Source organism: Benincasa hispida, chromosome 8, assembly GCF_027475165.1.
Source record: "Benincasa hispida cultivar pf3 chromosome 8, pf3_genome.v1.1, whole genome shotgun sequence".
NCBI classification, from domain to species: domain Eukaryota; kingdom Viridiplantae; phylum Streptophyta; class Magnoliopsida; order Cucurbitales; family Cucurbitaceae; genus Benincasa; species Benincasa hispida.
This window is the reverse complement of record NC_143485.1, coordinates 41,975,782-41,989,701: the sequence shown is the minus strand read 5'-3', so window position 1 is coordinate 41,989,701 and position 13,920 is coordinate 41,975,782. Positions and strand designations below refer to the sequence as shown.

The following is a 13,920-nucleotide window of genomic DNA, read 5'->3' as shown; positions in this document are numbered from 1 at the left end:
GGTCATTGCATATGAGATCAACGCATACATTCCATTCCAATGCATGACTACCGACGCATGAGAACCAACGCATAACTTAAGACATGCATCACATATTGCATTCACTAATTTTTGTCATCAAGTTTTAATGGACCTGCTCTGAATCTGACACTCACGGCGTGATAGTCCTTTTCTGAATCTCTCTGCTAACGGCGTGGTAGGTGAAATGTCAACATCATCTTTTGATACTCTTGAGATATGTGTTCATGTTTGCATTTCATCAACCTTGCGATCATCCCTCTATTATGGTTATTATTCAGTAGCTGCAATATCTTTGCGATGACCGCATTCACTTGACAACCGCCACTTCTATGTGCTGGACGCATGCGGTTGATGGCTGCAACATCCATGCGTCGAATGTATATATTCACCTCTGCGATGGAGAGATTCCCACATGCGGTCATCTTTGCGATAGCCTGGCTTCCGCGCATGTGATCGATTTCTGCGGTTGCTACAAAAATAAACAATTGAATGCACAATAATGCATAATAGTGGGTTAACTGAGATTCTTAATGTCGGTTGATGCAAACTCATTTTCTCATGAATTCCTAACATATTCGCAGCATATTTTACTTAACATCCCTCATAATTCTAAATAAAAGGCCTAAGATGATGTGCATTTCTGCACGTTATCAATGCTCAAGCCAAGGACTTAAGCCAAAGTCAACGAAATCCTCAGGTCGCGCACTAGGATCGAAGCCAACAAAACTCTCAGATCAAAGCCAGTAAAGCATTGAGTTTGAAACCAACGAAATGCTCAAGCCAAGGAATTAAGCCAAAGTCGACAGAATCCTCAGATCATACACTAAGATCAAAGGCAATGGAACTCTAAGATCAAAGCCAGTATAACATTGAATTTGAAACCAACAAAATGCTCAAGCCAAGGACTTGAGCCAAATTCGACGGAATCCTCAGGTCTCACATTAAGATCGAAGCCAATAGAACTCTAAGATTAAAGCCGGTAGAACACGGAATGCGCAAGCCAAGAACTTAAGCCAAAGCCGACGAAATCCTCAAGTCGCGCACTAAGATCGAAGCCAATGGAACGCTGAGATCAAAGTCGGTAGAGCACTGAGCTTGAAATTGATGGAATGCTCAAGTCAAGGACTGAAGCCAAATTCGACAGAATCTTCAGATCGTCCACTAAGATTAAAATCAACAAAATGATGAGATTAAAGCGGTAAACCCCTAAACCTATTTTACTAATTAATTGTGCTTAAGTTTCTATGATAATGAGTTAATGGTGTTTATGTAGTTGAATGTTATGTAAATATGTTATGATTGTGTATAATGTTAAAAAGAGGAAAATTTCCTAAGTGTTAGAAATGTGTGCTCTCGGGTTGTAAAGGGCAGACAATACTTAGGAAACTCGAGAGCTTAAAGAAATGGAAAGTTAGGCATGTGGCCAATTTGGAAGAGGGCATAAAATTTCCTAAGTATAAGTAGTTGAGCTATCGGGTGAGATAAGAGAATTAACACTTAGATGGAAATCAGAGGACTAGATGCGATGAAGGCATGTGTTGTGCGATTAAGGGTCCAAGGGAAGAAAATGGGTTAAGTTTAATAAGAGGCATGCATCAATGGTCATTTTGGGGGATTAGGAAAAGCCAAGATGGACGAAATACGAGCAACTAAGTTTTCCTAGGTGAGTGCATGCTAGGCACTAAGTGATGCTAAGGAGATTAGTAAGCTTGGTCCAAGGCAAGGGTTAGGGGGCCATAGGGTGCGCGATGGCCGGAAGGCTTAAAGGCTGAAGCGTGTGGTTGTCCAAGGGCTATGCGAAGGCTAGAGGTTAATAAAAGCCTTAATGAACGACATGCCTAAGCATGAGCACCTAAGACAAGTAAATGTATGCATAGGTTAGTGATGTAGTGACTGAGGGAGTGTGACGCTGTTTGAGTATGCATTGGCTAAAAGAGAGACTTGCATGGACACAAGTCTATGCGTTAGTAAAAGGCTTCAACACCCAGCTTAATCACCCAATTAGTGGGCTAAATGGCCTGATTAGAGGCCATAAGTGAGCTTAGTGCGTCATATGTCATCTTAGGGATGCTATCTGATCATGCAACCTTTAATATAAAAGAAAGTTAGAAATTAGGAGCTCGGTTTTGGCATTCTACCTGTGCTAAAAAATAAGAGTTACTGCCAACCTGAAGTTTGAATGGTAAAGAAGTTAATCCAGGGCTACCGAAGGAAAATTCTCATGGAATTGAGCTAACAGCTGAAGAATTCCTCAAATGCTCGATATTCTTAGGTTACTTGGACAAGTTGTAAATATTGGTGAATTCCAAGCTCGTGGAGAGGAATCAAAGACTAAAATTTTAAGGTAAGTTTGTCAAGATGTTTGGGAATAAGTTCTTAGAAGGAAGTTTCATGAGATTAAGTCTGGAATTTAAGTTATTTAAGCTAGAAGTTAAATCTGGAATTTTGGTTAGATGAACAAGTTGGAAACTACCACCCAAGCATAAGTAAGCAGTTGATTGGCTGAGGTTAAGCATTGGTGAGAGCATGCATAGTCGAAGGTATGTGATAGAGTAAGCAGACGTTTACCGCAGTGTGCATGCAAGGTGCACGAGAGGCTGTGTGCAACGGAAGAGGCGCGCTGAGGGTTGCAGCCACGAGCGCCCATTGCAAAGGTGAGGTAGGCGCATCCTGGCGCCATTGAGCATCCGTGTGCAGATTACTACCCACTTAACTAATCACAAGGTAAAATATGGTTAAGGATGGTAATGCCCTGAGTACTTATATACTGGGGATGCATCGAGTAAAAAGGTATGAAATGATGCATTGAACTAGATTTGGACTTAGTATATGTTAAAGTCGAATAGTGAAGTTAAGCTCAAGAGGGAGCTAAAGGCATTAACCAACAAGTCTTATTATTTTTACAGGGAAAACACATATAGAGGAGGCCTACAACCCTTTGAGGAAGTTACTCAAAGACAGTGAGTGACTAGTTTTCAAATGTTTACTAAGTGATTTACTAATGGACTTAAAACGCATAGTTAGTTTTAACTTGATTTTCTTAACACATGATTTAAGTATTGGAAATTGACGTTGAACGCATGATCTATAGCTTAACGACATATTTTATATATAACTTTCATGCATTCCAATTAAGCTTTATTCCATGTTTTAGCATGAGACTAATGTCACACCTCGCTCCAGATTACCCTCATAACCTGGATGGAATGGTACCAACCCTTTTGCTGGCACTTACTGTCTATCTAACCTGTTAAATTTTGCTCAAACCTTGAATATATACATATCATCAATATACGAACATATTAACTCAAAACTTAACACATTTACATTACAGGGTTTCGCAGCATTGTTCATACATGAATATTACAACTTAGTGAGCCCCATCTAGAATACTAGTCACTAGACAGACACATGTGTACTACTAATACAGGTCTTCAATTACGCTTCCATCAACCTATTTCTTTGAGTGGCAGAGCAGCAGTAGAAAAGTCTTTTGGGAACTGACCACTACCTGAAAGGAAAACATTTGAAAACATGAGTTAGAAGCCTAGTGAGTGACTTAATAAAAACATAAATCTCAAGCTTAAACTGAAAGCTTGAAAACATAATACTGGAACTAAAATATGCCAAATAAACGTGTACATAAAACCTTTAAAACCATTGTATCTGAAACCTGAATCTTAGTTGAGAATGAACATCCATCGCTCTAATTCCCAATGCCAAGCCATGGCCAGATGAGACCCATACTTTGATCTCTTTATACTAAACTATGGCTAAGAGAGACCCCTACATCGATATCTTTAAATATATATCGATGGGCATCTCAAGCAACTTCCTCTAAACATAAACATTGATAACTACTCTTAAACACCATTAAACATCATTATTCCCTAGTTGAGAACGAGCATACATCGCTCTAGCTCTCAATGTCTGTTACCGGCCAAGAGACCCATACTTCGGCCTCTCATTCAGAACAGCCTACGTGCACGTGGAGTTTTCTATGTACCGTCAACACCTTAGGTACATTTATTCAGATACCTTCCTTACCTCTAGTATCCCTTTTCATTATGTTTAGGAATACCAACGCATGTACTTTGACAATCTTAGGTATTTAAAACATAGTACATCAAGCTTCATTCAACCTTAGTTTTAACCCTAACGCATGCTTCATACTTTGTAAAATAAGTTGGCTTAAATCATGTTGAACTAGCTTGTAAAAAACCATTAGCATGCGTTAGACATGGAAAATATATTTGGAAAACTCATACCTTAGTAAACATCATGCATTGATCATGCTTTCAATCATAGAAATAAGTTGCTTGGAATCACATAAAATCTAGCATGAGAATAACTTTGCTCAATCCCTCGACGTCGTATTACTTACGTGCACGTGCTTATAACTGAGTACTGTCGTACCTTAGGTACTTAACTAGGATACCTTCTCATTGTCCTTCAGTATCTGTCGTATAACTAGTCATAAACATTTAGTTGAAAATTAAGGCTTAGTGCTCAAATCATCATACTAGTTCATCATGAAAATGGAGTTACTAAAACATGCTGAAAGTATTTGGACAAGATAACATACTTAAATCATGTCAATTTCCATGGAAAACATGTTTTACTTAGCATGAGAAATAGCTTCAAACATATGTTGCTTGGCACTTCATATAAACACTTAGCATGAGAAATAACTTCAAAGAAATCATGATTTCTAAATCATTAAAACATTAAATCACTACATAGTCACTCATAGTTCGTCGGGGCTCTTAACAGTTTATACACCTCTCCGAGCTCTTCTTGGCCTGAAAGGACATAATTCCCAGTTAACTTCCTTAGAATTCTTAGCAAAATACCTCAACTAGTTCGTTTACTAATGGAAATTTCCTCATCAAAACAACATTGCTAGCGAGATAACCATTATGAGTGAATTCATCCTCATGAGCGAGATCAAACTTTTCCCTAGCAAAACTTCAACCTAGCGATACTCACCACACCAACGAGATTCAGCCCAAATTTCCAGCGAGATTTTCTTCTTGAGCGAGATCTTTAGCACAAAATTAGCGAGATTATCATCCTGAGCGAGATCCTCATGCTTCTTATCTCGCTCTCGCTCTCTACGGTGAGCTGTTTGCTTGTTCTTCCCAAGCGGCTGTCTGCTTATGCACAGATTTTCTACTTCAACTTCAAAAATTCATAACTCAAAATCCTGAACTCTTTTCAAGAAACTTCCTTCTACAAACTTGTTTAGAATCAAGTTAACAATATTACCTTAAAATTTCAGCTCAAAATTCTTCGTTTTGATCTGGAGATTCAAACCTTCATCATTGGCCCCAATTCAAGTAGCTGCATGCTTGTTCAACAATTTCCAGTTCAAACTTCAAAAATATATAACTCGATTTCCAGGCTTCATCTTAAAAATTTCCATTCTACAAAGTTGTTTATAACTGAGTTAACAATATTACCTCAAATTTTTAGCTCAAAACAATTCGTAATTTGTCCTTGAGCTTTAATTCTTCACTGATGGCCTAGATTCACCTGAGAAACGAACCCTTCGTATTTATCTTGCACCTCTGGCCTTATTCCAACGAGTTTTCCCCCCAGCAGCACAGCCACAGAAAATAAACACAGAGAGCTTTCAAATGCCACTGAAATTACATAAATAGCCTAAGTAGTTTGTCCAAACCAACCCAATGAATTCGACCTTCTTGCTTATATCACCGCCCAAAATCCAGCATGAACCTTCCTTGTGCCACCTTGCCCACTATTGGTGATGAAGGGCTAGGATTTAGCAAATTTTCTTTTGTTAACTTTACTCACAATATTACTTCAGCACTACACCTCATTAGATGGCATGGTCTCATCCATATGCTTATTATGTATTCCATCATCAAGCATGACCTTCTTTAGCCTAACCGAGTTTTGTCCTACTTTTACACTTAGCTACCTAAGAGCTTATTTCTTCTTGCTTCCATCTTCTATCCTTCCTAAGACATGGTTTCATTAAGCTCATTAGAAGACATCACATTACTTACTCTTACTTAAAATAATTAAGGTTCGGGTTTTACAACTAAGCTCTTCAAGGATGTCCTATAGTATGTTGAGTATGTTATTTTATGATAAAGATTCATGTAAAGTTAAAATGTTTTATGCTTTGTATGTATAACCTACTCTTGGACATTGGTAACAAAGGTATGGTAAGGTAGCCAGTTACATGGAGATCCTTACTACTAAAGGTATGGTAAGGTAGGCAAGATCCTATTCAGTTCTACGTGCATGTAAGTTCTAGTTGTCGACATTGATGAGATCGAGCAAAAGGGCTCTCTCTCACTAAGGTTATTTGAGATTGAGCAAAAGGGCTCTTTCACATGCTTAAGTAGAGGAGTAGAGGTGTTTTGCAGGAAATGATGATTAGTTTTGTTTCAGGATTTTTTATATGCCATGTTTTTTACTCTTCCAGCTTTAATCTTAAACCCTGTAAATAGAATTGTAATGTTTTATGAAAAACATGTTTATGTTATTCATGTACGAAAGCATGTTTCTTAAAGTAGTCATCCACTAGGTATTTTATGCTCATTCTTTTAAATGTTTTCTCTCTCCACGTAGCGGTTGATGTCCCGAAGCCTAGAAGATCTGCCAGTTAGTCACTACTTAGGATCATCCAAGGTTTTAAAGTCTAGGTGGTCCACTTGCTATGTTTAGACCTTGGTTTTGTTTGTACATGTCATGGGAAGGGGGCGAAATGGTAGAACTTGTGTCAAACTGTTGTTGTATTAAACTTAAGTTTCCAAAATTTGTTAATGTATGTTGGTTTGGTCACTGTTTAGCGGTCTATATATATGTGTGTGTAGTGGTTTAATGATGAGGTTATGGTAAGATTAGAGATTGTGAACTGCTAATCAGGTTTGTTAGGTGCTAAGGAGACAGGTTCATGGGAACAGATTGGAGAGTAGTCGTCATAAGAGGGTTGACGACTACTGTCTTCACATCATTTTTAAGATTTAGAAAATAATCTGGGAGGGGATGTGACAAAAGCTCTGAACGAACTCTCATCCTATTCATAGCTACAAAAAAAAGAGAGAAAAAAAACCACAAAGGGTATGCGATGGTTGACAAAGCCAGAAAAAAAAGATACTCCCTGAAATGTGAGTTACCAGTAACTTTAATTCAGATAAAAAAAGCAATGGGGCAAGTTAGTAATAATAATACTAATAATAAAGTTTCAAATAACAAAAATGGGAGTTTTTTTTTTTAAAAAAAAGAAATCAGAAGAGAAAGAAAAGAAAACGGAAAAAGAAAGATAAAGAAATAAAAAGAAAGCAGAAAACAAAGAAAAGAAAATGGTAAAAAAAGAAAAGGAAACAAGAAAAAGAAAAAGCTTGTTTGTAAAAAAAATAGAAGAAACTGAACTCTATATATATATATATATACACATACATATATACATATATGTCCGTGCATATATTTTTAAGGTATAAACTATTTTAGTTTGAGAAAGAAATAGTAAACTCTATAGCAAATAATAAAAAAAATGATGAATGTAAAATAGTAAAAACTGTAGCAAATAATAAATATGATAAAAAATGAGGATTTTGAAATAGTGCTAACCATAACTAATTGAAGATTATAAAATAATATTTACAGGTGGTTATTATAGTCTTATGATTGTTCTAAACGTCATCTTATTTGTAAAATCGATTAGTTTGATTCGATTCTTGATTAACCTCAAAACTGACCAAATCGGATGCTATCAACCTTAGGTAATATAGACTTAATTGGATATTTATACTTTTGAATTTTTGGATTAAATTTTTTAATTAATATTTTGCCGTCGATCTTACATTAACTTTTAGGTTACTTTCAAAAAAAAAAAAAAAAAAAAATCTAGTGAATTAGATTTAACTATTTAGTTAGAGTTTTAATTTTTAAAGGCAGGGAAAACGAGTAAAAACAGGAAAAGACAAAATATAATAATAATCACATTAAAAAAAAAAAAAATGAAAAAACCCTACGAGGGTTCAGCTTCTTCCAGTTATTGTCGACCCCTCTCCTCCTGCTCGGTTTTTCTTGTCCGGCGGCGATTGTAGTCAACCCACGAGCAGCGGTGTCGGCCACAGACACCGGCGACCCTTCATTGCGCACCACGCCCGCGTATTTTTTTCCCCCTCTCTTTCTTTCGATCACTCTCAACATCTCACTCTCCCATTGCCCAGTCTTCCAGCGCCGCGTTCGCAGCCACCGTCCTCTCCGCTCATCAGCAAACCAACGCCGCTGTGTGCCTCGCCGAAGACGTTCGCCGTGAGCCACCATTCTTCGCCGGATTCTTGGCTGTGCGTAAGATTTTGGTGCTTTTGAGTTTTCCTCTGGAAATAATTCGAACACCCATTGAGTTTTGCATGAAATTAATGTCACCCTAATACATCTGGATTCTAAATTGGAGATTTGAAAGCTTTTTAGGTGCTGTCCAGCAGCAGTTCAGGGTATTCAAAGATACTATTGGCGAGTTTTGAGTTTTGAGATACAGTATAAGCTCTGGTGGAATCAGCAGTTATGTCTGCAGTGGAAGAGAAGCTAGATGAAATCGAACCTTCAGCAATGAATAATGATGATTCGGTGGAAGAAGATGAAGGAGAGGAGGACCTTTCATGGTCATCAGACTCTGAGATTGGAGATGCATTGGACTGGTTGGATGCAAAGGGAGATAGAGAAGCAGTAGATGGGGCATTTTCACTCAATGCTAGGCGTCCTAATGCTCATGGTGGGCTTTATTCTCGTCAAAATTCCTCAACTCTTCAACCTCTCTCAAATCGGAACCAAAAGTTTACCAATCACATTCGAGCTTCACCTCTTGCAGTATGTTATACTTATTTTATTTTCTGATTTCCTATGGTTGGTTAGGTTTACTATTGTGTTGATAATATAAGGCTGTTATCCCATATAACTGAGTGACACCTTAATTATTAATCCTGTTTTGTTAATATAGGAATGGGAAGGGAGGTTTAATGTGGGAATGTCAAATTCTGTTACCACTGCTATTCGTGACAGTGTCAAGGAAATGGCTATAGGGAAGACAAAAACTACAGAGAAAGCCGATCGTGCAACTGTTGAACAGGTTGGCGGCAATAACATTTTATTGGTTTTCTCTTGAAACAATCCAATCCCTTGTGCACTGTAAGTACTTATATAATCAAATTGCATGATTACTGTAGGCAATCGATCCTAGAACTCGAATGGTTTTATTCAAGATGCTCAACCGAGGTGTTTTTCATGACATTAATGGCTGCATTTCTACTGGGAAAGAAGTATGTACTATATAATTTATTTTGTAACTGAAATATGAATAGTCTTTTTTAATAATTATGTTTTTATCTAGTAGGTTATTCTGAGGAGTATTTATTCATTTGTCTTTATTTATTCATGTGTCTTTCTCTGTCTTTCATCAACAGGCTAATGTCTATCATGCAACAAAATCTGATGGTCAAGAATTCGCTATCAAAATCTACAAAACTTCAGTTTTGGTGTTTAAGTATGTCTTAAGGCTATTTAGTTTGATTTGGAGTTTGTTGCTTTGGTTCCATTCAAAGGTTTTACCAACTAGGTTCAGCAATGATGATAAAAGCATTTTTTTTGTTAGTTTGAATTGTGCATGAGAGTGATTGTCGTAGTTTGGTTATCCCTTCTATTTGTTAATAAAAAATGCTTACAATTTTGTGATCTTTTCATTTTAAGTATATATGGTAAACAGGGGCTTTTATCACTATATTTTTTGAGACATTAGGGCGAACCATGTCTTCTAATGATATAAAACTAAGAGGGGTGTATCACATTGGCATTTTGAAACTCATCTCTGCATCAATGTCCCGAGCTTATTTTATTATGCCGGTCAATTTCAGGGATAGGGATCGCTATGTCCAAGGTGACTACCGTTTCAGACACGGATATTGCAGGCATAATCCCAGGAAAATGGTTAAGACATGGGCCGAGAAGGAAATGAGGAATTTGATGAGGTAACCATGCCAACTATTTCTTGTTCCTATCCTAAGAGATTTCCGTTTTGGTTGCTGTCAACTTAAGCTTATTTTCTCTGATATAAAACATGTGACCAACATTTTAAGATAAAGGTGTTGTATGAACTTTTGGATTCTAATTGTTATAGTGTTATCTAGGCTCTATAATACATATTTCATTTTTTGGTTCTGTTTCTGAAGTTCTTGCTTGTTCCTCTCAAGTTCTCTATTATGGTTTTCATCAATCTTGATGAAACACTTGAATTCTCCAAATCTAAAAACAAAAACAAGTTTTTGGATACTACTTTTTTTAGTTTTCAAAACTTGACTTGGTTTTTTAAAACATGAGTAAAAATTGGATAATAAAAAATATAAAAGTATGATTCTTAAGATGTGTTTATAAGCTTAAATTTTTAACTAAAAACTAAGCTTAAATTTTAAACGAAAACGAAAAATCAAATGGTTATCAAATGCGACCTTAAGTATTCAATGGTTGAATCAATTGAGTTGCATGCAAATTTTACATCCATGGCAATTTTTTTATATAATCTTTGTATCATAATGTTTGTTACCTTGAATTTTCAGGTTAAAAGCTGCAGGAATTAGATGTCCGACTCCTCTCCTCTTGAGACTGCACGTGCTGGTTATGGAGTTCATTGGTATGTATACCCCTTCCCTGAAATTATGTTCCTGAATAATCAATCATTTTCATTTAATGTCAGATGTTTTCTTCATTTTTGGTTTGTTTTGTTATTAGGTTTGAACATGTGGATGTTCTTGATGTTGGTGTACTTTTTCCACATTGTTTTGTTAGTTGTTACTCTAACTAGTGTTTTAGAAACCAATCGAGCATCTTCTTTAGTTTCGCCTTTCTTTCCTGCTCTTCATTCAAAACAAGTTTCAATGATGTAAAAAGGACAAACTCATAAAAGGTTACAAAAAGAGGGTTCAATTAGAGTTAGTAGAGAGGAGAAGCAATAGATAGAAAAACGTCTTGAGCAAGACAAGAACTAACAAAAGAACTATTGCACTAGAGGTTTGAAAGTTCCTTGTATCTTGGAATAATACCCCAAATCTCTCTAGTTAGACCTCCTATGATTATTTTTTTAATTTTTTTTTATTTATTTATTTTTATTGTGTGAGCAAAACAGCAGCTTTTCTTTTATGACAAGATCCACCCTGTAAAGAGAACAAACCATTTTGCATTGAGAGAGGCATGGACCATTCAAAGTTAAAAATTTAAAACACTCCTGCACCATTGAATTGATAATCGAGCAAAAGAACAAGTGGCTTGTATTCTCTGTCTGATTCTAGTAACGGATAAGTAGCTTGGATAGAGGGCCTGGGAGATTTCTTGTTTGTGGATCACTAGTATTTAGGATGTTTAACACGTCTAAATCATCCTAATTTTGTATCGAGTACTTTCACCTAACAAACTAGCACTGTATGACTGGCATCTGTTTTAGAGTCACATCTTAAATTGAAGATGTCATTGATTTTCTGCTAGGATACTCATTACTGAGATCAAACTTCATTGACAAAATAGGGATACATAAGTTTACTACCGATTCGAGAGGGTGATACTCTCCCTGTTGTGTGGTACACTAACCACACTAATACATAAAAAGACATCCTCAAAATTACACGTAAAGTAGATATAATAACAACATAACTAAAACAGCTCCCCTAAGGTAGGGAATTACCCCTTCTACCGCTCTTAACATCACATTCACTATTGGGGGCCTAACGTTGTCCTTTTCCTCTTTTGTAGGCAAGACAGGTTGGGCTGCACCTCGTCTTAAGGATGCTGCCTTGTCGTTGAACAGGCTACGGGAAAGTTATTTGGAGGTATGTTTGTATCTGTGAATGTTTTCACTAGAGTCCAGATGCAAGTGGCGTAAATATTGCTGCACCTGCATTTTTCTGCTTCTGCCGTAATATTTCCAAAACCAAAGCTGATCATAGAGGCTGTTAGTGATGGAGTTGTTGACTACTCTTTAGTGATAAATGAATACTGATAGCTATGTACATAATTAATGTTAGAAAGGAAAGTTAGTGCATGCACTTTAGCCCCTCACTTCTGCAGCAACTAGAAGAGGCTGATTAACGCTGGAGTTTCTTAGTTCAATATTTCATTCAAGGATAACATTTGCTCGCATGGCTTCACTGTGGTTATTTTCTTTTCATTTTTTCAGATAATTATTACAATGCGGACACTCTACCAGAAGTGCAAGTTAGTGCATGGAGATCTTAGTGAATATAACATACTTTATTTTGAGGTGAGTGATTGCTGATTGTGGTCGACTGGTCACTGAAAAAAATGGCATTATGGAAAGACGAAAGACTAATGCAAGTCTCTCTTGCATGACAGGGTCACCTTTATATTATAGATGTTTCTCAAGCCGTTGATCTTGACCACCCTCATGCCCTTGATTTCCTCCGTGAAGATTGTCTTCATGTTTCTGTAAGCCTTTGTTTGGGAGTAATTATAAAATGGTTGAAATCACTTTTGTCATATTCAAAAATCATTGTAAAATATGCCTTTAATGATTCAAAATCAATTTTGATGGTATGAAAATCACATTTAAAAGTGTGAAATCGATTTTGTATGATTAAAAGTGTGTTTCAAAGTGATTTTCAACCTGACAAAAGTGGTTTTAACCATTTCAAAATCACTCTTAGACATGTCATTATGCTTGGGGATTTTTCTGCTGCTTCTTTTCTTAACTTCATGTAATTTGGTCTTTTGGTGAAGTGACTTTGAGAGGATACTTTGTACTGACAAACAGGATTTCTTTAAAAAACATGGTGTAGCTGTAATGACAATACGAGAACTGTTTGATTTTATAGTTGATCCATGCCTCACTGATGAGATGGTTGATAATTATCTAGAAGAGGTCTGATATTGAAGAAATTATCTTTTTTAATTATTATTATTAAATTCAGAAAATATCTATTTTTCTACTATGTTTTTTCTAATTGCAGATGCAAGAGAAAATCATGGCAAGAGGTGATATATCAGTGGAGGATGAAATTGCGGATTCTGTATTTGTCCAGGTAACTTACATTTTCAGTTATCAACCATGTGATTGTAGGTTCATTTTGTGATTTGGATTCGTTTGGTTTTAGTTCTTGGATTATTGCAATATATTTTTTAATCGATTTCGCCCCTCTTCCAGTCATATATTCCAAAGACACTGGATAGTGTCAAACATGCTGAGGAGGATGTAATACGTTTAACAAGTGGTCGGGACACTGAAGATATGTACTATAAGACCATTACAGGCTTAAAACAGGCCCTTCCAAGAGTTCAACCTGCGCCGGAGATAAAAGATGAGGAAGAACACCATGCAGACCCAATTGAACCGTCCAAAAATATAACCAGTTTGTCAAATTCTTGCGAGAAAGAAACCGAATCGACATCAGAGGAAGATGAAGAGAGCTCAAATGAGTCAGAAGGAGAACTGGGTTCTTCAACCGAGACGACGCAGATGCCAGTTGACAGGAAAACTGCCAGAAAAGAGAACAAAAAGAAGGTGAAGGAAGAGAAGAGGGAGGCTCGCAAGAACAAGGTCCCAAAGGCTGTAAAGAAACGAAAGAAGAAGTTGGCAAAGTCCCATAAGTAAGGTGAAAACTGGTTCAATAAGGTCCGTTTTGAATGTCGATGGTTACTATTATGAACTGGATCATGTAAAGTTCTTGGTTTATTGTTTATTTATCTTCCGTTTTCATTTGATTTAACAAGGGTACAAATGAAAATGGAGATAATACGATTTTGCTGTCTGATTTATGAGAATTAGGATCTATAGCTTCAAACAGAAACGTTCATATTACTTTTTCATGTTTATTACATGAAAGCATGAAGAAAGTGGTTTATAAAGAAGAGATTTGTATC

At 36.6% G+C, this 13,920-nt stretch overlaps 1 protein-coding gene across 6 annotated transcripts; it reads left to right on the top strand.

Moving 5' to 3' along the window:
- The first annotated feature begins 7,951 nt into the window (after positions 1-7,951).
- LOC120083406 (uncharacterized) lies at positions 7,952-13,920 on the top strand. 6 transcript variants are annotated; one of them, XM_039039159.2, is made up of 13 exons: positions 7,952-8,348; positions 8,476-8,871; positions 9,002-9,130; positions 9,228-9,320; positions 9,465-9,544; positions 9,912-10,025; positions 10,611-10,684; positions 11,797-11,873; positions 12,221-12,304; positions 12,397-12,489; positions 12,815-12,922; positions 13,011-13,082; positions 13,205-13,920. In XM_039039159.2, the coding sequence occupies exons 2-13, from the start codon at positions 8,569-8,571 to the stop codon at positions 13,649-13,651; spliced, it is 1,674 nt and encodes a 557-aa protein (XP_038895087.1). In that variant the 5' UTR covers positions 7,952-8,348; positions 8,476-8,568; the 3' UTR covers positions 13,652-13,920. The 6 variants fall into 6 exon arrangements, with proteins under 6 accessions (XP_038895087.1, XP_090172635.1, XP_038895088.1 ...); XM_039039160.2 differs by having other exon boundaries at positions 7,972-8,352; XM_090316507.1 differs by having other exon boundaries at positions 8,015-8,348; positions 8,468-8,871.